The following is a 21,595-nucleotide window of genomic DNA, read 5'->3' as shown; positions in this document are numbered from 1 at the left end:
GTTTTTTTCCAACCTTCCTTAGGTTGGAAATTCATTTATGAATTTGGAAACAAATTTGGGATTTGTGTATTCTGTAGCCTCTTTCTCTATGCCAGAAGGGTCTTTGACAAAATGTGTTCTTTAATCTTCTTTTTGCCAAATGGAAGCTTGTTCCTGCACTTTTGTTTTGGGTGAAAAATGTTGAGAGGTTAAACTAATATAATTTGAATTTAAAGTGTTCATTATTATTACATGGGCAAACTTGAAATAGTTCAATAGTTGAATATCTTTATTGTTCTTCAAAAGGAACAACTAGAACAGTGACAGCAACAAGTGGGGGTCTACCATGGTCTTTTTCCATGAATATTTGTGTGTCTTTTAACTTGTGTTCAATTTCCGCACCCAAACAGTAAACGTCCATTACTTCACCCTTATAAATTTAGCCAGTTGCTTGGCTGATAGCTTCAATATTTGAATAAAGCCAGAATAGTGAGCCATTCTCAGTAGAAACTATGGGGATTAAATTTGACACTCAAAAAAACTGGGTGATTGCAGATCTGCTACATATTATACACTTCATCAAAATGCATTGAACATAAACATAGAAACAGGACCAAGCAGTCAATGCCAACATTTATGGTCCGCTTGAGCCTCCTCTCATCTTTTCTCATTCAACTCTATCAGTACATGCCTCCATTTCTTTCTCCCTCATATATTTATGCAGCCTGTCCTTAAATAAGCTATACTATTGCCTTGCACAATTTTCTTTCTATTGGTTTAAACAGAAACATTGGGCAGTAATCAAGGCAGGCCAGTGAGTCGCCTGCCCAGCAGTGACAGGATGAGGCCCTTAAGCATTAATTGCCCACTTAAGGGCCTCAACTGGCATTGGAGGGGAAGGCCGCCCACAAGCCTTCCCAGCCTGGATTTAATCGGGGCTGAGGCGAGAAGGTGGTGGGGTACCTCCCGCTCAATTAATTGTTACCCCCACCCGCACCCCCGCCACCAAACTTGCTTTGGGGGAAGACATTAAATTCAACCCATTGTGCTTGATGTGGACTTTTGGGCTCCTGACTGGTAGAGCATGCCAACTAATACCCATACCCATTGCTAAATGGCAGCTGTGGCTTTGAACCACAGGCCTTATTGTCAGTTTTGCAACAGGATGCCTGTTTGATATCTGAATATAAAAAGGTGGAGAGAGATTACAGAGGTTGAGGGTGGGAGTTCCACTTTGTCAGAAGCTCAGGTTAAATTCGCGGGAAAACTTTACGCTGTCTACTAATTTAATTGGCTGCATTGTGCAATGAGGGCTGAGGGTGCTGTAGAATGACTACACGACTGAGCAGGGCTCACAAAATCTTGAGAGGCTTGCAGGTGTTCAAGCAGCCTGCATTTCTTAAAGGGGAGATGCATTGTGGTTGGAGCAGCTGTTGAAAGTTATCCCAAAAGTGATTTTGACATGGGAAACCTTAAATAATTGGACAACATGGCAAACGGCCGGCTCCAAGATTTTCCAATACTGCATGGAAGCCTTGATGCAGGAGATGAGGAGAAACAAAAAGCTCATCTACTCACAGGGGCCAGGAGGTCCTCTGGGCAAACTTTGTAAGGCAGTGGAACCAGTTAGACAGGGAAGTAAATGCCAAGAGTCCACAGGACCCAGTTACAGACCCAATGAAAGCTCAGAGAATGCATCTTCAATTTCTATATCCCAGCAACTGCACCACTCACTGATGCACTTTCAGCAACAATCTATCAAATCATGACTCATAACTGTTCATGACTCCCACCCTCAGACATGACTGTTGAAAACCTGATGTCCACATCTCAGCTTGCTCGGCTATTCATCCATGACAGCCATATCTCCCAACAGAATGCAGAACACTCGCTGACACGCTTTTCTCTATCTTGTAAGACAAGGTAGTGCAAAGCCGATACAGCAAGATTAAATCAGTGGGGGACATCAGTCCCCACACTCACGGAGGAGATGGTGCTCACCATCATGGGAGCGGCCACGACTAAGGCTGAAGCCAGCAGTGACTATGAAAGCATCAGCATCATCTTCATACCTACATTTCCTGTCCAAATCCCTCTTCTTCCTCCACCCCCACCCCAATTCCACAATCTCACCCGATTTACAAACTTTGGCTGGTAAGCGTGCATCTCTTGCTTTCTGCCCTACACCTCTCCTCTCACCTGAAACCTACCTCTTTGTGTCTTTCTCCTTTCAGAGAACTGCAATCTAGCCATGCAGGATTGGAAGAGCAATAGGTGGAAGAGCAGGAAGACAGTGTTGAAGAAGAAACATCATCACTCACTCTCTCACACACACACAGCCACTAGCTCAGATACTGACATAGCTTCCTTCTAAAGTGCATGTAAAGAGGCAACTTCTACAAATGGTGGGACACTGAGCACGAGTGGCCTGTAGTCAGGACAAGGGGCAAGGGGATTGCCATCTCACTGGAGATTGAAGTCAGTTCTGTAGACAACTCAGATGAGGACTTTGATGGGTGACCCCCAGAAGAAGGCTGAGGGTGTACACAATACAATGCATGGTGCATTGCAGGCCTGCCAGAAAACCTGCATTCATTGTCAAGGCTCATGGAGGAGTCCAGTACCAGCTTTGTACAGGGCTTTATGCAGAGCTTGGAACACATCTTTTCCCATCTGGAACAGCTGGCCAGCTCCATTAGCTCACTTGTGGACCCAACCATGATGTAGCCTCTGATGGCCGATGTCTCAGATTCCAGTGCAATACAAGCATAAGCCACCCAACATCTGGATGATTAGGTGAAAGCTCAGCCTGAGGTCATGCAAACTCTGTTTCTGCCAGGTAAGCACTCAGGTGCCAGACATTATGGCTGCATGCACCAGTGTATAAAGGGGCTCATGGACTCTCATAATAACCCAGCAATCTGTGGTCAAGTCAGTTACTAGGATTGATGAGCCACCACCCCAAAGGAACAGCAGTCACTCCAAGTGCATGAACCTGCTATCCTTTCTCAGGATGACGGCATTCACACACCTCTGCCACGTAGCGCCCTCTCTGTTACCTGTCAGATAGTCAGCAAACACTGTTAATGCAAATATGCTAGGCCTTCTAGAACCAAAGCTGCTTGCACTAGTCCTCCAAGACCACCTGCGGTCTCCATCATTGAATTCCAGCAGCCCTCCACCATCCTTGCTGCAGCCACTCATAGGAGCACTTGGCCAGGAAAAAGCACAAGGAAGAGAGGTAGTAAGGGACCACACAAGGGTGATAGTGGACATTTGTATTGAAAATAGCATGGGTTGACGTGTGCATTTCAGCTGCTTGCCACAAGCTGCATGGCAAGAACTGTGCCCTCATCTAGCGAGTTATGCAGACCACAGCAAATTTTGACACCCAGGCTGTGAAATCATTGTTTCAGTACAAGAGCAACAAGACACCAACACAATTCCCAAGCTGCTCTTGAGGAAAATTGTTCCAAATGTGGAATGAAAGAAGACATCACTCACGAGTTGTGGAGCCAATGGTTGAGCCAGTTGTTTTTGGTGACACTGGTGTAGTTGTTGCTTCTGAAAAACATGGAAGACATTCAGAGTCATATGATTTTGACAAAATTCCTGAAGAACATTTATGGACTTTCACATAAGACAATGTGATTTGTGTTGAATAAATATATGATAATCATTGAATGTAAATTTACAATACATCGCTCAAACAATGCTAGGCCAAAGCCCTCGGAGAAAGAAATAGTTGAGCTGAAGCAGAAAGAACTGAATGAGTTCAAAAAACATTCCATGTTCATTAAGAGAAGGCCTCACTCACCAGTTGAGGAACTGGCAGTCGAACCGTATGTGATGGTTGTTACTGTTGTTGATGTTATTTCTCCTGAAGACAAACAAAAGAATTCAAAACAATTGTGAATTGGGATAGTATTAAGACAGTTTCAACAGAATCAGAAACTATAAAACAAATTCAAAGAGAGTTCCCAAATGAGTTTGAAAACTATTACTAGAGGTATCCATTCAGACAGCATCCTACATTATATAAGTTCTGTGTTCCATCTGCAAGAATAATAAGCTCACCATCAAGCGAGTATTGTTTTGGAAGCTCATATTTGAGTCACTGAATCAATCCAGCATATCTTCATCCAGGATTGTGCTGACACTTAAAATACAAATGTGCTTTGAAAGCCTATTGCAACTACACACCAGAGCACAATACTTTCATACATGTATCACAGTTTAAGATGTGGATGCAACTACACTGTGGACACACACAGCTCATACTCTTAGCTGAATACCTGTGGACCCACCTGGAGTCAATTCCTGTATATCCAGATAATAAAAGCAGAATTCACTGAAGCTCATCACCATCGTATAAATAATTGTCCATGGTGATGACTAGAATGCTATGACTCTCGGTATGAGTAAATTCCATTACATTATCTAATCACCCATTTGAAACTTGTTCCACATTCTCTAAGGATACTGAGGCTACATTAGGGTCTTCATTTATGGAAGATGCCTGTTTGAAAGTTGTTTTGAAATAAATCAAAATGAAACTTGTTCAATACTTAAGCCAACAACCTCTGCCCTCGAGCAGGAATGGACTAAGTTGCTATAAGAGCAAAGGAATGGAAATTCCCTGTCAAGGAGTTGAATTTGAAACATAATACTTGGGTCTAAGGCCTTGCTATTATATACAGAAGAAAGCATCATTTATCAGTTGTGGAAACGCTGGTAGAGCCAGTTGTGGTTCAAGGCACTGTTGTAGTTGTTCCCTCTGAAAAAAATAATGATATTCAAAACAACAAGGCTCCAATGCACTTCCTAAATATGTTTTTAGGGATGTTCACCGCAAGGCAATCTGACTTGTATGGAGTTTGAAAAATGAGGAAACATGTTTAGATTACATTACATCCCTCAAAATGAAATGGGCCATGAAGTGTTGAGCAGAAGGAAGTGAATATACTTTCACAGAGAGGGTGATAAAGTTGAAAAACCATTCTTGTGTTTATAGACTTTTGCTAATGTGTATTGAAAGGATATCACTCACCAGTTGTGGAACTGGCAGTCGCCTCACTTGTGGTGCTTGCTCCTGGTGTTGTAATTGATTCTTCTGAGGGACAAACAAGGGCATTAAGAACCAATACATCCAACTCTAACTGGGGCAGCTTTGACATAAGCAACAGACTCGCTGTACATTCCGCCATTTAAAAGAAGGTGCACAAATAGGTAATATTAAAGGTATTGCATACACCTATTGCCTGATATGGTTAATGAAAGTGCCCTGCAGCCAACAAATTGTTTTGATGTGTAGTCACTGCTGCAAGGTAGGAAAAGCATAAATTTGAGCAGAGTCAGATCCGCAAAGAGTTATGTGAAAATCTATTCCCAGAGATGTTGGTTCAAGCATAAATATTGATCAGAGCTCAGGGAAAACTCCCTACTCATCTTTGAAATAATGTCTGAGAATCTTTAAGACCACCAGAGAGTGCAGACAAGGGCTCAACTGAATCTCCCATCCAACAGCCAACACCTCAGTCCCAGTGCTGTCTTTCCTCATTAGAACACTATAAGATCAGGCTAGCTTTAGAGTTAAGGAGGCGGACTTGATCCCACCATCTTCTGAAGAGAGAACGTGACTCGTGAACCAACCAGCAGTGTATACATTAATTACAAGACAATGTGCAGAAAGGTTTAAAGCCTATTACTACAAGTGCCAATTGGACATTAACGTGTCATTTTAGAAGTTGTACATTCCATCTGTGCCACTGACAAGCTGCACATCAAATGAGTGTCATTGTGAAAGATTGAATTTGACGCACTGATTACAGGCCCCCTTTACTTTCTCACATTGTGTTGACACTTAGAATCCGCAGGGCACTGTGAAAGATTATAGGGGATTCAAACGAGAACGCAATTATATCTTTCACAAAATAGGTATCACTTTCAGTTGTTCAATAACTGATTACCTAGTCTCCCATTTGGAGAAATTTACCATGTATCAAGGTGTTTAATTCAAAATTCAATGACAATTGTCACCTTAGCTGACCACATTGGCACCGAGTGATTTACTGTAATGTTTAATTTAATTGCAGGACCTAATTACCCTTTTGAGATATGTTGTGTTCACTCAGAGAGGGGAGGCTGATTTCAATAAGATTTATTTAAGTCAAATGTGTGCTTTAAGGTGGCTATTGAAGTAAATCAAAACAAAATCAACATTTATGCCAATAAACACTGCCATCTGGCTGGAAGGGAGAATATGCTGGCAGAGCAAGGGAACAGACTTTCACTGACAAGGAGCTGAAGCTGTGATAAAACCAGTTTTATCTAAGGCCTTGTCATTTATAATGAAAGGAGCATCACTCACCAGTGGTTGAGCGAGTTGTTCTTGGTGACACTTTTGTAGTTGTTCCTTCTGAAAAATATTAAAGACTTTCAAAGGCACAACTGGGACAGTATTGAGAGAAGTGACAGACTTGGTGTATCTTCAATCATTTAAAGGAGAGTGCGCAAATAGGTAATATTAAATGTATTGCATTTACCTGGCGCCTGATATGACCTAAAGTGCTCCACAGCCAAGGAATTATTTTTGATGTGTTGCAATGTAGGAAAGGCATTAATAAATCTGAGCGGTCAGGTTGCACAAAGAGCTATGTGAAAACCTATTCTTAGAAATGTTGGTTCAAGCATAAATATTGTTCAGGACACTGGAAAGAACTCCCTACTCACCTTTGAAGTAATGACACAAGAAACTTTAAGTCTACCAGAGAGTTCTCAATTGAGCCTCTCATCTAACAGGCAACACCTCAGTCCTACTGCTGTCCTTCCTCAGTAGAACACTATAAGATCAGGTTAGATTTAGTGCTCAAGAGGCAGACTTGATCCTACCATTTTCCGAAGTGAGAATGTGACCTCTGAACCAAGACTGACAAAGGGGTTTTCACTGACCAGGAGTTTAAGCTGTAATTGCATTCTGATATTAAATTACTTCCTCATGTTTAATGAAAGAAGACTTCACTTACCAGGCGTGGAGCTGGCAGTAGAACTAGCTGTGGTGGTTGTCTCTGTTGTTGTAGTTGTTTCTTCTGAAGGAAAACAAATATATTCACAATCAATTCACACAACTAGAATCAGGAATGTAATAAAAGAGTTTCAACATCAGTCAGCAAGGGAATACACAAATTAAAGTGATTGTGCAAAGAGGTTTAAACCCTATTACTACCGGTGCCCAATTGGACAGCTAGTTTTTTTTAAACTTTCTGGCGATGGGCTGAATGGCCTCTTTCTGTGCTGTAACTTTTCTATCGGGAGAATTTTCTCCCTGTCAGGGGAGCTGAGTGGGAGCGGGCATGGGTGGGGTGGGTGCGGGCCCGCCCAGCGTGATGCGCACCCGGATATGCACACAAAAGAGCGCAGAAATCTCCCCGAGGCACAGAGCTGCCTTAGAGAGATTAGTCTGATTATCAAAAATTTTAATAAAGAAAAAAATAATTAAGTCATGTCACCTCATGTAATAGTGTCACATGAGCTGGGACATGTCAGTGAACTTTAATGAAAAATTTTATTCAATTTATAAACACTTCATGAAACCTCATCCCGCCTGTGGATGAGGTTTCATGGTAAATTCGAAGGCCACCTGGACTCTTCGCCTGCCCACCAATCTTAAGGTTGGACGGGCAGCTCCATTAATTATTTTAATTAGTTTTTAAATGGCCTTAATAGGCCTTTGACAGTTAGGTAGGCGTGCAGCCGACTCCGGTGCGCACCCGCTGAATTGAAAATCAGAATGACGCGCGGTGACATCGGGGCACACGCCGACCTGAAGACTCTGGCCTATGGCCCTATGGACACTATCATGTTGTTTTATATGTTGTGTATTACATCTGCACCGCTGAAAATGTCTTCATCAAATGAGTTTCGTTGTGACAGATTGAACTTGAGGCACTGATTCCAGTCACCCTTTAGGGTCTCACACTATGCTGACACCAAGGGCTGGATTTTCACCAAGTCAGGTTGACTTGGGGGCCCTTAAAAATGGCAGGCAGGTTCTAATTCTGGGATTTCCCGATCCCATTCCTGGGCTGCCTAATTTCTGGGAGTGCTTTTCAAGGGTGCAGGCTGCTTTCTGTCAGAAGACCGCATCCTGCACAACTATCCTGGCTATTGCAAAGATAACTATCTCCTCTGTAATCTTCATGGAGTCGGGCCAGGTTTTTAAACAGGCGTTGTTCATGGCCCCTTAGAGGAGTCATGAACCCCAGTATGCATGACGGGATCTTTTAAAAGTAAATTCAAAAGTTCTTCCTCAAGCCTCCTGTGCCAAGTTAAGCTCCCATACACAGTCCTTATATCACCTCAGGTGCCTATGCCAAGCTAATCATTCCACTTACTCCCTCAGGTCCCTCATGACCTTTATGTCAAGCTCTGGGCACTTCCTTGTCCATTGACCTACTGTGCACATTCTAGAGCCAATGAACATCAGAGTGTATAGTGGAATCTTAAAAAGAACTTTGAAGAAACGTAATCTACTGATAAGTTTCTCCTATGAAAATAAGTCTGTATGGCAAGCTAAAATAGTATCAATCACCCAGGCTCTTTGAAGTTTCAAAAACCACAAACAGGTTACGATGAGAAGGAAAAGAGAAGCTTTTAGCAGGTACAAAGGAAGCAAATCAGCAGAGGCATTAGTGGAGTACAGACAGTGCAGGGTGGAGCTTAAGAAAGCAATTAGGAGAGCAAAGAGGGGATATGAGAAAGCTCTGGCTGGTAAAAGTAGGGAAAATCCCAATATATTCTATAAGTATATCAATGGGAAGAGGATAACCAGGGAAAGAGTAGGGCCCATTAGGGACCAAGGAGGCAATCTATTGGTGGAGCCAGAGGACATCGCTAGAGTGTTAAATGAATAATTCACACCCGCCTTCACCCAAGTGAATGAGAATAAAGGTATCAAACTCGGGGAGAGAGACTGCAAGGTTCTTAAGCAAATTGATATAGGGAGTCTCAAGGTATTGGAGGTGTTGGCAGGCTTAAAAGGTGGATAAATCTCCAGGTCCAGATGATTGGTATCCCAGACTGCTGAGGGAGGCAAGGGAGGAGATCGCAGGGGCTCGGACCTGAATTTTTAATTCCTCTCTGGCCACGGGGGAGGTGCCAGAGGACTGGAGAACAGCTAATGTGGTTCCGCTATTTAAGAAGGGTTGTAGAGATAAGCCAGGGAACTACAGGCCAGTGAGTCTCACGTCAGTGGTAGGGAAACTATTGGAGAAAGTTCTGAAGGAGAGTATCTATCTCCACTTCAAGAGGCAAGGCTTGATCAGAGATAGTCAACATGGCTTTGTCAGGGGGAGGTCATGCCTAACAAATCTGATTGAATTTTTTGAGGAGGTGACCAGGTGTGTAGATGAGGTAGTGCAGTTGATGTGGTTTATATGGATTTCAGCAAAGCCTTTGACAAGGTCCCATATGGGAGACTTATAAAGAAGGCAAAGGCACATGGGATACAGGGTAATTTGATAAGGTGGATTCAAAATTGGCTTAGTTGTAGTAGGCAGAGGGTGATGACAGAAGATGCTTTAGTGACTGGAAACCAGTGTCCAGTGGCGTACCACAGGGATCTGCGCTCGGTCCTCTATTATTTGTCATTTATATAAACAACATAGATGACTATGTGGGGGGTAGGATTAGTAAGTTTGCAGATGACACAAAGATTGGCCGTGTGGTTAACAGTGAGGATGAGTGCCTTGGACTACAGCAAGATATAGACGGGATGGTCAAATGGGCAGATATGTGACAGATGAAATTTAACCCTGAAAAGTGTGAGGTGATACACTTTGGAAGGAGTAATTTGACAAGGAAGTATTCAATGAATGGCATGGCACCAGGAAGTTCTGAGGAACAAAGGGACCGTGGAGTGTGTGTCCATAAATCTCTGAAGGTGGAGGGGCACATTAGTGGGGTGGTAACAAAGGCATATGGGACACTTGCCTTTATCAATCGAGGCATCTCCACTTGGAGAGGCAAGGCTTGATCAGAGATAGTCAACATGGCTTTGTCAGAGGAAGGTCATGCCTAACAAACTTGATTGAATTTTTTGAGGAGGTGACCAGGTGTGTAGATGAGGTAGTGCAGTTGATGTGGTTTGTATGGACTTCAGCAAAGCCTTTGACAAGGTCCCACATGTGACACTTATAAAGAAGGTAGAGAGATCATGTTGGAGTTGTACCTCACCTTGGTGAGGCCACAGCTGGAGTACCATGTGCAGTTCTGGTCACCACATTATAGGAAGGATGTGATTGCACTGGAGGGGGTGCAGAGGAGATTCAGCAGGATGTTGCCTGGGGTGAAACATTTAAGTTATGAAGAGAGGTTGGATAGACTTGGGTTGTTTTCATTGGAGCAGAGAAGACTGAGGGGTGACCTGATCGAGGTGTACAAGATTAAGAGGGGCATGGACAGGATGGATAGGGAGCAGCTGTTCCCCTTAGTTGAAAGGTCAGTCATAAGGGGGCATAAGTTCAAGGTGAGGAGCAGGAGGTTTAGTGGGGCTGTGAGGAAAAACTTTTTTTTACCCAGAGGGTGGTGAGGTCTGGAATACACTGCCTGGGAGGATGGTGGAGGGGGGTTGCCTCACATCCTTTAAAGAGTACCTGGATGAGCATTTGGCACGTCATAACATTCAAGGCTATGGGCCAAGTGCTGGTAAATGGGATTAGGTAGGTAGGTCAGGTGTTTCTCACGTGTCGGTGCAGATTCTGTGTGATTCTGTGATTGTGAAAGTGACTGCAGAGATCAGAGAGCCTGAGCTGTCAATCAAAAATTGTCACCTCTGGGGAACGGTGTAGTCTAATTTAAATAGCTGTCTAGGGTCTCAGCCAAGTCTTATTATGTACACGTGGCTCCAGCTGGAATGGAAGAATGCATTGGAAGAGCAAGGGATTAGACTTTCACTGACAAGGAGCTGAAGCTGTGATAAAACCAAAACAAAAACAGAATTACCTGGAAAAACTCAGCAGGTCTGGCAGCATCGGCGGAGAAGAAAAGAGTTGACGTTTCGAGTCCTCATGACCCTTTGACCGGGTCATGAGGACTCGAAACGCCAACTCTTTTCTTCTCCGCCGATGCTGCCAGACCTGCTGAGTTTTTCCAGGTAATTCTGTTTTTGTTTTGGATTTCCAGCATCCGCAGTTTTTTTGTTTTTATCTCTGTGATAAAACCACTTGTACCTAAGGCTTCGCAATTCATGATGAAAGAAACCATCACTCACCAGTTGTGGAGCCAGTTGTTGTTGGTGACACTATTGTAGTTGTTCCTTCTGAAGAATATTAAAGACAGTTAAAGTCACAAAATTCGGATTCAATTCTGAAAGAACATTCATGGACTTTCAACATGAGATGAGATGATTTGTGCCAAATAAATGGAAGAAAATAATTAAGGGTAAGTTTATAATACATCACTCAAAAAATAATAAGTCAAAGGCCTCGAAGAAGGACATATATGAGTTGAAGTTGGGAGTACTGAACTAGTGTAAAGAATGTTCAATGTTCATTAAGAGAAGACCTCACTCACCAGTTATGGATCTGGTAGTAGACACCGGCATGGTGGTTGTCACTGTTGTTGAAGTTGTTTCTTCTGAAGAACAACAAAATAATTTAAAACATTCACTACATCTAATTTTGAATTGGGACAGTATTGAGACAACTTCAACCCAATCACCAGCTATTACACAAATTAGAAGAAAGTTCACCTCAGGTTTAAAAACTCTTCCTACAGATCCCCAGTCAATCAGTGTCCTGCATAATATAAGTTGTGTATTCCACCTGCACGAATGAGAAGCTCCCCCACTACATAGGTATCACTTTGGAAGCTCATGTTTGAGATACTGAATCCATGCAGGAGATTTTCATCCAAGATTGTGCTGACGTTTAAAATACACGTGCACTTTGAAAGCCTAATCCAACTGCAGACCAGAAAACAATACTATGGTACAACCAGTGTCACAGTTTGAGATGTGGCTATAACAACACTGTGGCCACTCACAGCTCATATTCCCAGGTATTCAACAACTGAATACCTGCAGACCGATCTGGAGTCAATTCCTGTATATTCAGGCAATAAAAGCAGAATTTATTGAAGTTCATCACGACCGTATAAATAATTGTCAACGGTGATGCCTAGCATAGTATCACTTTCAGCATGTGTAAATTCCATTGCATTATCTAATTACCAATTTCAAACTTGCTCCCTTTACTAAGAATGCTGATTTTAAGGGTCTTCATGAAGGCGCATGTTTTATGGTTGTTTTTGAAATAAATCACAATGAGATCTGTTCAATAGTTAAGCCAACAACTTCTGTCCTCGATCAGGAATGGACTAAGTTGCTAGAAGAGCAAAGGATGGATGTACACTGTTAAGGAGCTGAAGTTGAAAAATAACACTTGCGTCTAAGGCCTTGGTATCACATACAGAAGAAACCATCACTCACCAGTTGTGGAACCACTGGTAGATCCAGTTTTAGCTGGTGGCACTGTTGTAGTTGTTCCCTCTGAAAAAAATGAATGAAACTCAAAAACACAAAACTCCAATGCAATTCCTAAACATGTTTTAATGGACGTTCACCACAAGGCAATCCAACACATATCGAGCCTAAAATATGCTTAAAAAGTATCGGGGAGAATTCTCCCCCCGTTGGGGGAGCTGTGTATGGGCGGACGAGGGCAGGCGTGGACTCGATCGGCGCTCCGATCGGGTCCACGCCGCCATTTTACAAGTTTACATTTTACACAAGCACTGTGCATTCCCTGTGCGAGTGGGGGGGCCTGTGCTCTTTCGTGCATGTGCGCAAAAGAACACAGAAATCTCACTGAGGCACAGAGATGCCTCAGGGAGATTAGTTTAAGTTTTAAAATTCTAAATAAAGAAAAGAAAAAAATTTATGACATGCCCCCTCATGTGACAGTGTCACATGAGCTGGGACACGTCAATGAGTTTCTATAAAAAATTTTATTCCATTTATAAACACTTCATGAAACCTCAACCCGCCCATGGATGAAGTTCCATGAAAAATGCGAAGGCCACCTGAGCTTTTCGCCTGCCCACCTACCTTAAGGTTGGACGGACAGCTCAGTTTATTCACTTAACTCATTTTTAAATGGCCTTACAGTTTGGTGGGCGCACAGGCAACTCGACTACGCGCCCACCAAACTGAAAATCTAAATGACGCGTGGTGATGTCGGGAAGCACGCCCGACATCACCACGCGTTATTTTACACCTCAGCGAGCATGCCCCGGCCCGTTTGCCGAGCCAAAAATTCTGGCCATTGTGTTCAGATCCATCCGTCAAGATGAATGGGCCGAAGTTGAGCAGAAGGAAGTAATATGCTTTCAGGGTGTGGATGCTGAAGTTGGAAACCATTCTTGTGTTAATAGACCTGCTAATGTGTATTGAAAGGAGACATCACTCACCAGTTGTGGAACTGGCAGTCGCCTTGCGTGTGTTGCTTGACCCTGTTGTTGTTGATTCTTCAGAAAAACAAACAAAAGCATTAAAAAACAATTCATTTAACTCGAACTGGGACAGTTTTGAGAGAAGTGACAGACCTGGCATACATTCCATTATTTAAAAGAAAGTGCACAAATAGGTTAAATTAACCGTATTGCATTTGTCTGGCGCCTGATATGGCCCTAAAGTGCTCTACAGCCAAGGCATTATTTCTGATGTGTAGTCACTGTTGCAGTGAAGGAAAGGTGTCACTTGATTTGAACACAGTCAGATAGCACAAAGAACTTTGTGAAAATCTGTTCTTAGAAATGCTGGTTCAAGCAGAAACATTGATCACAATTAAAACAAAATATGCAGATGCTAGAAATCTGAAACAAAGAAATGCTGGAAAAACTCAGCAAGTCTGACAGCATCTGTGGAGGGAGAAACAGAGTTAACATTTTGAGTCTGTATGACCCTTCTTCAGAGCTAAAGAGAAGTAGAAATGTGATTAAATTTATACTGTTTAAGGGGAGGTGGCGCAAGTGAAGCTGGATAGAAAGCCAGCGACAGGTGGGGGCAAAGGAGAGATTGATAAAGATGTCATGAAAAAAGGACAAAGGGGGTGTTAATGGTAGTGGTAAGGGCTAAAAAAGGTGATGATAGTGGCATTAAGATAAGAAAGCAGAGCAAAGGTAAGCACACTGTGCAAGAACAACATGGAACAAATAACAGATGGCCCTTTTGGTGTGGGGTTGGGGGTGGAGACGGTGGTGGGAAAAAAAAGGATAGAAAATGGGATAATAAGGAGGGTAAAACAATTAATAAATGAAAATAAAAATAAAGAAAAATAAAAATAAATAAAAATAAAAATAAGTGGATAAAAAATAAAAATAAATTTGAAAAAAAGGAATAAAAAAGGGGTGAAGGTAGAGGAGAGAGTTCATGATCTGAAATTGTTGAACACAATGTTAAGTCCAGAAGGCTGTAAAGAGCCTAATCGGAAGATGAGGTGCTGTTCCTCCAGTTTGCGTTCGGCTTCACTGGAACATTGCAGCAGGTCAAGGATGGACATGTGGGCATGACAGCAGGGTGGTGTGTTGAAATGGTAAGTGACAGGAAGGACTGGGTCATGCTTACAGACAGACTGAAGGTGGTCTGCAAAGCGGTCACCCAGTCTGTGTTTGGCCTCCCCAATGCAGAAGAGACCACATTGGGAACAGTGAATGTAGTAGACCAAATTGAAGGAGGTGCAAGTGAAGCACTGCTTGACCTCAAAGAAGTGTTTGGGCCCTTTGACAGTAAGGAAGGAGTAGGTAAAGGGGCGGCTGTTGCACTTGCTGCGATTGCATGGGAAGGTGCCGTGGGAGAGGGATGAGGTGTTGGTGGTAATGGAGGAGTGAACCAGGGTGTCCCGGAGGGAATGGTCCCTACGGAATGCTGGCAGGTGGGGTGAGGGGAAGATGTGTTTGGCGGATTTATCAGGATCCTAGGGATAACTCACTACTCATCTTTGAAATAATGCCATGAGAATGTCTAAGGTTAGGTGAATGTACAAACAAGTCTCAACAGAACCTCTAAAGCAACAGCTAACGCCTCAGTCCCAGTGCTGTCCTTCCTCAGTAGAACATTATAAAATCAGACTGGGTTTTGTGCTCAAGGCTCTGGATGCAGACTTGATCCCAGCATCTTCTGAAGTGAGAGTGTGACACGTGAAGCAAGACTGACAAAGGGGTTTTCACTGACCAGGAGTTTAAGCTGTAATTGCGTTCTGATTTTATATTACTTCCTCATGTTTAATGAAAGAAGACATCACTCACCAGGTGTGGAACTGGCAGTAGAACTAGCTGTGGTGGTTGTCTCTGTTGTTGTAGTTGTTTCTTCTGAAGAAAAACAAATACATTCACAATCAATTCACCCAATTAGAATCAGGACAGTATTGAAAGAGTTTCAACATCGATCAGCAGGGAATACACAAATGAAAAAGAATGTGCAAAGATATTTAAACCCTATTAATATATTCGCCCAATTGGAAAGTGTCCTGCCTTTTTATAAGTTATGCATCTGCACCATTGACAACTTCTCCATCAAATGAATGGCATTGCGAAAGATTGAATTTCAGACATTGATTACTTTCCCCTTTTATGTACTCACACTGAGGGTAAAATTCCAAGAAAAAAAGAGACTTAGACCAGAATAGAAAGCAATCCTTCATAAAATAGACATCACTCTCCTTCATTCAATAAATGAACACCTTGTCTCCCATCTGGAGAAATTTCCCACATATCAAGATATTTGATTCAAAACTCAACGGAGATTAACTGACCTTACCTGACCACAGTGGTGCCGAGTGGTTTATTGTTCTGTTTAATTTAGTTGCATACCCTTTTGAGATACATATTTTTCATTAAGAGTGGAGAGGCTGATTTCAAGAAGGTTAATTGCAGACAAAAGTGTGTTCAACATTAATGGCAATAAACACTGCCCTCTGGCTGAACTGGAAGAATACGCTGGAAGTGCAAGAAATCAGACTTTCATTGACATGGAGCTGAAGCTGTGGTAAAACCACTTGTATTTAACGCTTTGCAATTTATAATGAAACAAACCATCACTCACCAGTTGTGGAGCCAGTGGTTGAGCCAGTTGGTGACACAGGTGTTAATTCTGAAAGATATTAAAGGCATTCATAGGAGCATAGGTCTTATGAGCAGCAGTTGGCCATTCAGCCCTTCTGCTCTGCCATTCAATAAGATCGTGGCTGACCTGGTTGCGGTTTCAACTCCACTTTGCCAGCTGTCCCCATTACCCCCGCATTCCCCCATCTCCCAACCCCATAATCCTTGTCTATTAAAAATCTGTCTAACTCTGTCTTGAATGAATTCAATGACCCACCTGCCACTGCTTTCTGGGGAACTAAATTCCATAAACTAATGACTTTTTTTTAGAAAAAACATTTTTTCTCATCTCCATCTTAAATGATAGACTGATAATTCATAAACTGTTTCTCCTGGGTATAGTCTCTCCCACAAGTGGAAACATCATTGTGGTATCTACCCTATCAAATCTCCTCAGGATCTTATGTGTTTCAATATGCTCACCTCTCATTCTTCTAAACTCAAATGGGTATAGGCCCAACCTGTTCAACCTTTCCTCATAAGATATGCCCCTCATCCCAAGAGTTAGTTGAGTGAACATTCGCTGTACTTCTTCTGACACAATATGTTTTTTTAAATAAGGAGACCAAAAATGTACACAGTATTCCAAATGTGGTCTCACCAAAATCCTGTACAGCACCAATAAAACTTCCCTACTTTTATATTCCATTCCCCTTGCAATAAATGTCAACATTCCATTTGCCTTCCTAATCACTTGCTGACCCTGCATACTAACTTTGTGACTCATGTATCAGGACACCCAGATCCCTTTGTAAATCAACTTCTGCAATTTTCTCTATTTAGATAGTACACTGCCTTTCTGCTTTTGCTGCCAAAGTGGACAAGTTCACATTTTACCACATTATTTTCCATCAGCCAAATTTTTTGCCTACTCACTTTATCTTCTAGATCTCTTTGCAGACTCTCTACCTCCTTTGACAGCTTACTTTCTTACCTGTCTTGGTATCATCAACAAGGTTAACTACTATGCATTCTATCCCTTTATGCAAATCATTGATGTAAATTGTAAATATTTGAGGCCCCAGTACTGATCCCTGTGGTACTCCACTAGTTATAGCTTGCTAACCCAAAAAAGGCAGATTTATCTGGACTCTCTGCTTCCTACTAGCTAACCTATCCTTTATTCATGCTGATATGTTACCCCCTACACCAAATAATCTTATCTTTGATGTGGCACCTTATCAAATGCCATCTGGAAATCCAAGTACAGCACATCTACAGGTTCCCCTTTATCCCCTTTGCTTGTTTCTTCCTCAAAAAAGTCTTACAAATTAGTTGAGCATGATTTACCTTTCAGAAATCCATGTTGACTGTCCGATCAAATTATGATTTTCCAAGTATCCTGCTATAACCTCCTTAATAATGGATTCTAATAATGTCTCGATTACATTAGGCTAACTGGTCTGTAATTTCCTGCTTTCTGTCTCCCTCCTTTCTTCAATAAAGGTGTTACATCAGCTACTTTACAATCCCTGGGGACTCTTCCAGAATCTAAGGCCCATTCAAAGCCACAAAATTCTTACTCAATTCCTCAAGAGCATTTGTGAACGTTCAACATAATGTGACAAGACTTGGGTTAAATAATTAGAAGAAAATAATTAAGTGTAAATTCACGATACATCGCTCAAAAAAATAGAACAGAGGTCTGAAAAAAGGAAATAATTAATTTGAAGCTGAAAGTACTGAACTAGGTCAAAGGATGTTTCATGTTTATAGATCTCACTTACCAGTTGTGGAACTGGTTGTAGTCTCATATATGGTGCTTGTTACAGTTGTCAAAGTTATTTCTTCTAAAGAAAAGCAAAAGAATTTATAACCACTACATAAAATTTTGAGTTGGGACAGCATTATGACAGTTTCAACAGAATTACCAGTTACCACCCAGATTAAAAGAGAGCTCACAAGGGGTTTGAAAACTCTTACTACAGATGCCCAATCAGTGTCTTACCATAATGCAAGTTGTGTATTTCATCTGCACAAATTACAAGCTGTCCACCTGGTGAGTATCATTTTGGAACTCATGTTTGAGACACTGAATCCATCCAGAAGATCTTCATCAAAGATGGTGCTGACATTTAAAATACCTGTGCACTTTGAAAGCCTAAAGCAATTTCCGACCAGAGCACAACGCTATCCTTCATAATACACGTGTCACAGGTTGAGATGTGGATGCAACAACACTGTGGAGATTCACAGCTCATATTCTGATTATTCAATAGGTGAACACCTGCAGACCCATCTGGAGTCAATTCTTGTATATACAGGTAGTAAAAGCAGAATTCACTAAAGCTTGTCCCCACGATAAAAATAATTGTCTATGGTGATGGCTACCAAAATATAACATTCAGCATGTGTAAATTCTATTGCATTATCAAATCACCCATCAGAAACTTCTTCCATTCACTAACAATACAGAGGTTTGCTTCAAAAGACACTTTTAAGGAAGTTTTACAGTTATTTTTGAAATAAATCGTGAAGAGGTTTGATCAATTGTTAAGCCAATAACCTTTGACCTCGATCAGGAATGGACTAAGTTGTTAGAAGAGCAAAGGAATGGACGTTCACTGTCAAGTTGAAAAATAACACTTTCGCCTAAGGCCTTGCTATCATATACAGAAGAAACCATCACTCACCAGTTGTGGAACCACTGGTAAAACCAGTTGTAGTTGGTAGCAATGTTGCAGCTGTTCCCTCTGAAAAAAATTAATCATATTCAAATCTCCAATGCAATTCCTAAACCTGCTTTAATGAACATTCATCGCAAGGCAATCTTTTTAATGCCCACCTTGAAGAAATATTGCTCTTCTCTCTGTCAGGATTTTTGTATCTCTCTTTTGCCTTGTTCTGTGACATCTTTTGGTTATCTCCACCTATCACTGGCCCTTTATCCAGCTCTACTTTTCCCATCCCCCCCTTAAACCAACTTATATTTCAACTCTCTTCTATTTTTACTTAGTTCTGTTTAAGGGTCATTTGGACTTGAAATGTTAACTGTGTTCCTCTCCGCAGATGCTGTGAGATCTGCTGAGTTTTTCAAGGTATTTTTGTTTATGTTTTGGATTTACAGCATCCGCAGTTTTTTGCTTTTATCTTAGTGTTTAATTGACTGCCACTTCTCTTCAAGGAATGCCTACCTTGAAGAAGTATCGCTCTTCTCTCCATCAGGATTTTCATATCTCTCTTTTGCCTTGTTCTGTGACATCTTTTGGTTATCTCCACCTATCACTGGCCCTTTATCCAGCTCTACTTGTCCCACCCCGCCTTAAACCAGCTTATATTTCACCTCTCTTCTATTTTTACTTAGTTCTGTTGAAGGGTCATTCGGACTTGAAACGTTAACTGTGTTCCCCTGCACAGACGCTGCCAGACCTGCTGAGTTTTTCCAGGTATTTTTGTTTTTGTTTTGGATTTCCAGCATCCGCAGTTTTTTGCTTTTATGACATATATTGGGCTTGAAATATGTGAAAATCTTATATTTAGGTTACATCACATCACTCAAAAAGATTTGGGCCCAGTGTTGAGCAGAAGAGAGTAATATACTTTCACAGATAAGGTGCTGAAGTTGGAAACCATTCTTGTGTTAATAGACTTGCTAACATATATTGAAAGGAGATATCACTCACCAGTTGTGGAACTGGCAGTCGTCTCACTTGTGGTACTTGTCCCTGTTGTTGTAGCTGATCCTTCTGAAGGACAAACAGAAGCATTAAGAACCAATACATCCCACTCGAACTGGGACAGTTTAGGGAGAAGTGACAGACTTGATGTACATTCAATTATTTAAAATGAGTGCACAAATAGGTAATATTAAATGTATTGCATTTTTTCTGGTGCCTGACATGACCCAAAGTGTTCTACAGCCGCAGGAGTTTCTGTTTAGCATGCGGGCACGTTCCTGACATACCCAACCGCAAAATAACGCGAGATGATGTTGGACGAGCGTCCCGACATCATCGCGCGATATTTCAGTCGGGTTTGAAATTCTTCAGTCCCCTGAGGCAGTTCTCTTCCTTCAGGGAGCTTTCATTGTGCGTTCCCTCGCACCCACGCTGACTACGCCCGCCCAATGACTCATATCCTGCCTAAGGAATTACTTTTGATCAGTAGTCACTGTTGAAATGTAGGAAAGCTGTCAATCTATTTGCACACAGATCACAAAAAAAACAATTTGAAAATCTATTCTTAGAAATATTGGTTCAAGCATAAACATTGATTGAGGAACCTAAGGAGGACTCCCTACTCATCTTTGAAATAATGCATGAGAACCTTTAATTCCACTAAAAGGCAGAAGTCCCACTTGATATTTTTCATATCATTGACATTTGCTTTCAACAATGTTCATTTGATGTCAGCTGTACACAATTGCAATCATTTTGTCATCATTTGAACTCAATTGTTCTCAAAAGCAATAATTTTGTATTTATTTGAAATCACTTGCACTCAGAAGCAATCATCTGGCTATCATTCTGTTTCTTTTTCATTCAGAACTGACCATTTCGCTATCATGTTCACTCAGAACATACTTGCGACCTCAAATGGCAGCTGTCAACTGGCATCATTGTCATTAATTGCCATCCTGCAATGATCGCAACAAATGTGACCATATACAGTCAAAATATTCCTAAGTCCCAGCTGATTATGTATACAGTGTGGAGGATCAAAGCCCCCCCACACCCCTACCCAACCTCTGTCACCTCTGTTGAGCAGAAGAGAGTAATATACTTTCACAGATAAGGTGCTGAAGTTGGAAACCATTCTTGTGTTAATAGACTTGCTAACATATATTGAAAGGAGATATCACTCACCAGTTGTGGAACTGGCAGTCGTCTCACTTGTGGTACTTGTCCCTGTTGTTGTAGCTGATCCTTCTGAAGGACAAACAGAAGCATTAAGAACCAATACATCCCACTCGAACTGGGACAGTTTAGGGAGAAGTGACAGACTTGATGTACATTCAATTATTTAAAATGAGTGCACAAATAGGTAATATTAAATGTATTGCATTTTTTCTCTCTTCTCTCTCCCCATCCCTCCCACCACACCCCTTACTCCGCTCCCCAAACCCCCTCTTATTCCTCTCCCCTTCTCCCATCCCTTCTTTCCTCCCTCCTTTCACACCTCTCCCCTCCCCCCCATCCACTTTCCCCCTCCCCTCATTCCCCTGCCCCCTCACCTTCCCTTCTACTTCCTGTACCCTCCTGTCCTTCCCCCACCCCTCCATTCCTCCACCCTCCCCTCGTTTCAACCCTCCTCTCCCTTCCTCCCTCACTTCACCACCAACCAGAGATCACTGTTCACAGGGCCAGCTGGAAACTGGAAGTGACAGTTTCCAGCCAGCTCTGGTATAGATTTGAAGTCAGCACGGGAGCAGCAAGGATCATGGCAACAAGGTAAGTGTTGTGGAGTTCAGGGAGGAGGGAGGTCATCAAGAGAGGTCATGGGGGTGTCAGGATATGTT

The 21,595-nt window shown here is 42.0% G+C and overlaps 1 protein-coding gene across 1 annotated transcript in view; it reads right to left on the bottom strand.

The window, feature by feature from the left end:
• LOC121285634 (mucin-5AC-like) overlaps positions 1–21,595 on the bottom strand; it is a 216,452-nt gene that overhangs the window by 25,125 nt on the left and 169,732 nt on the right. Inside the window, exons 120-134 of the mRNA XM_041202273.1 lie at positions 20,943–21,005; positions 19,761–19,823; positions 18,771–18,830; positions 17,865–17,927; positions 16,079–16,126; positions 15,283–15,345; positions 13,447–13,503; positions 12,467–12,526; positions 11,551–11,613; positions 11,249–11,296; positions 7,005–7,067; positions 6,350–6,397; positions 5,030–5,092; positions 3,797–3,859; positions 3,484–3,543 (exon numbers count right to left, since the gene is read on the bottom strand). Of these exons, the coding sequence (XP_041058207.1) occupies positions 3,484–3,543; positions 3,797–3,859; positions 5,030–5,092; positions 6,350–6,397; positions 7,005–7,067; positions 11,249–11,296; positions 11,551–11,613; positions 12,467–12,526; positions 13,447–13,503; positions 15,283–15,345; positions 16,079–16,126; positions 17,865–17,927; positions 18,771–18,830; positions 19,761–19,823; positions 20,943–21,005 (885 nt within the window). The remainder of the gene's footprint in view (positions 1–3,483; positions 3,544–3,796; positions 3,860–5,029; positions 5,093–6,349; positions 6,398–7,004; positions 7,068–11,248; positions 11,297–11,550; positions 11,614–12,466; positions 12,527–13,446; positions 13,504–15,282; positions 15,346–16,078; positions 16,127–17,864; positions 17,928–18,770; positions 18,831–19,760; positions 19,824–20,942; positions 21,006–21,595) is intronic.

The sequence above is a fragment of the Carcharodon carcharias genome, chromosome 13, assembly GCF_017639515.1.
Source record: "Carcharodon carcharias isolate sCarCar2 chromosome 13, sCarCar2.pri, whole genome shotgun sequence".
Taxonomy (NCBI): domain Eukaryota; kingdom Metazoa; phylum Chordata; class Chondrichthyes; order Lamniformes; family Lamnidae; genus Carcharodon; species Carcharodon carcharias.
The sequence above is the reverse complement of the archived record's forward strand: the minus strand, read 5'-3'. Positions and strand labels throughout refer to the sequence as shown.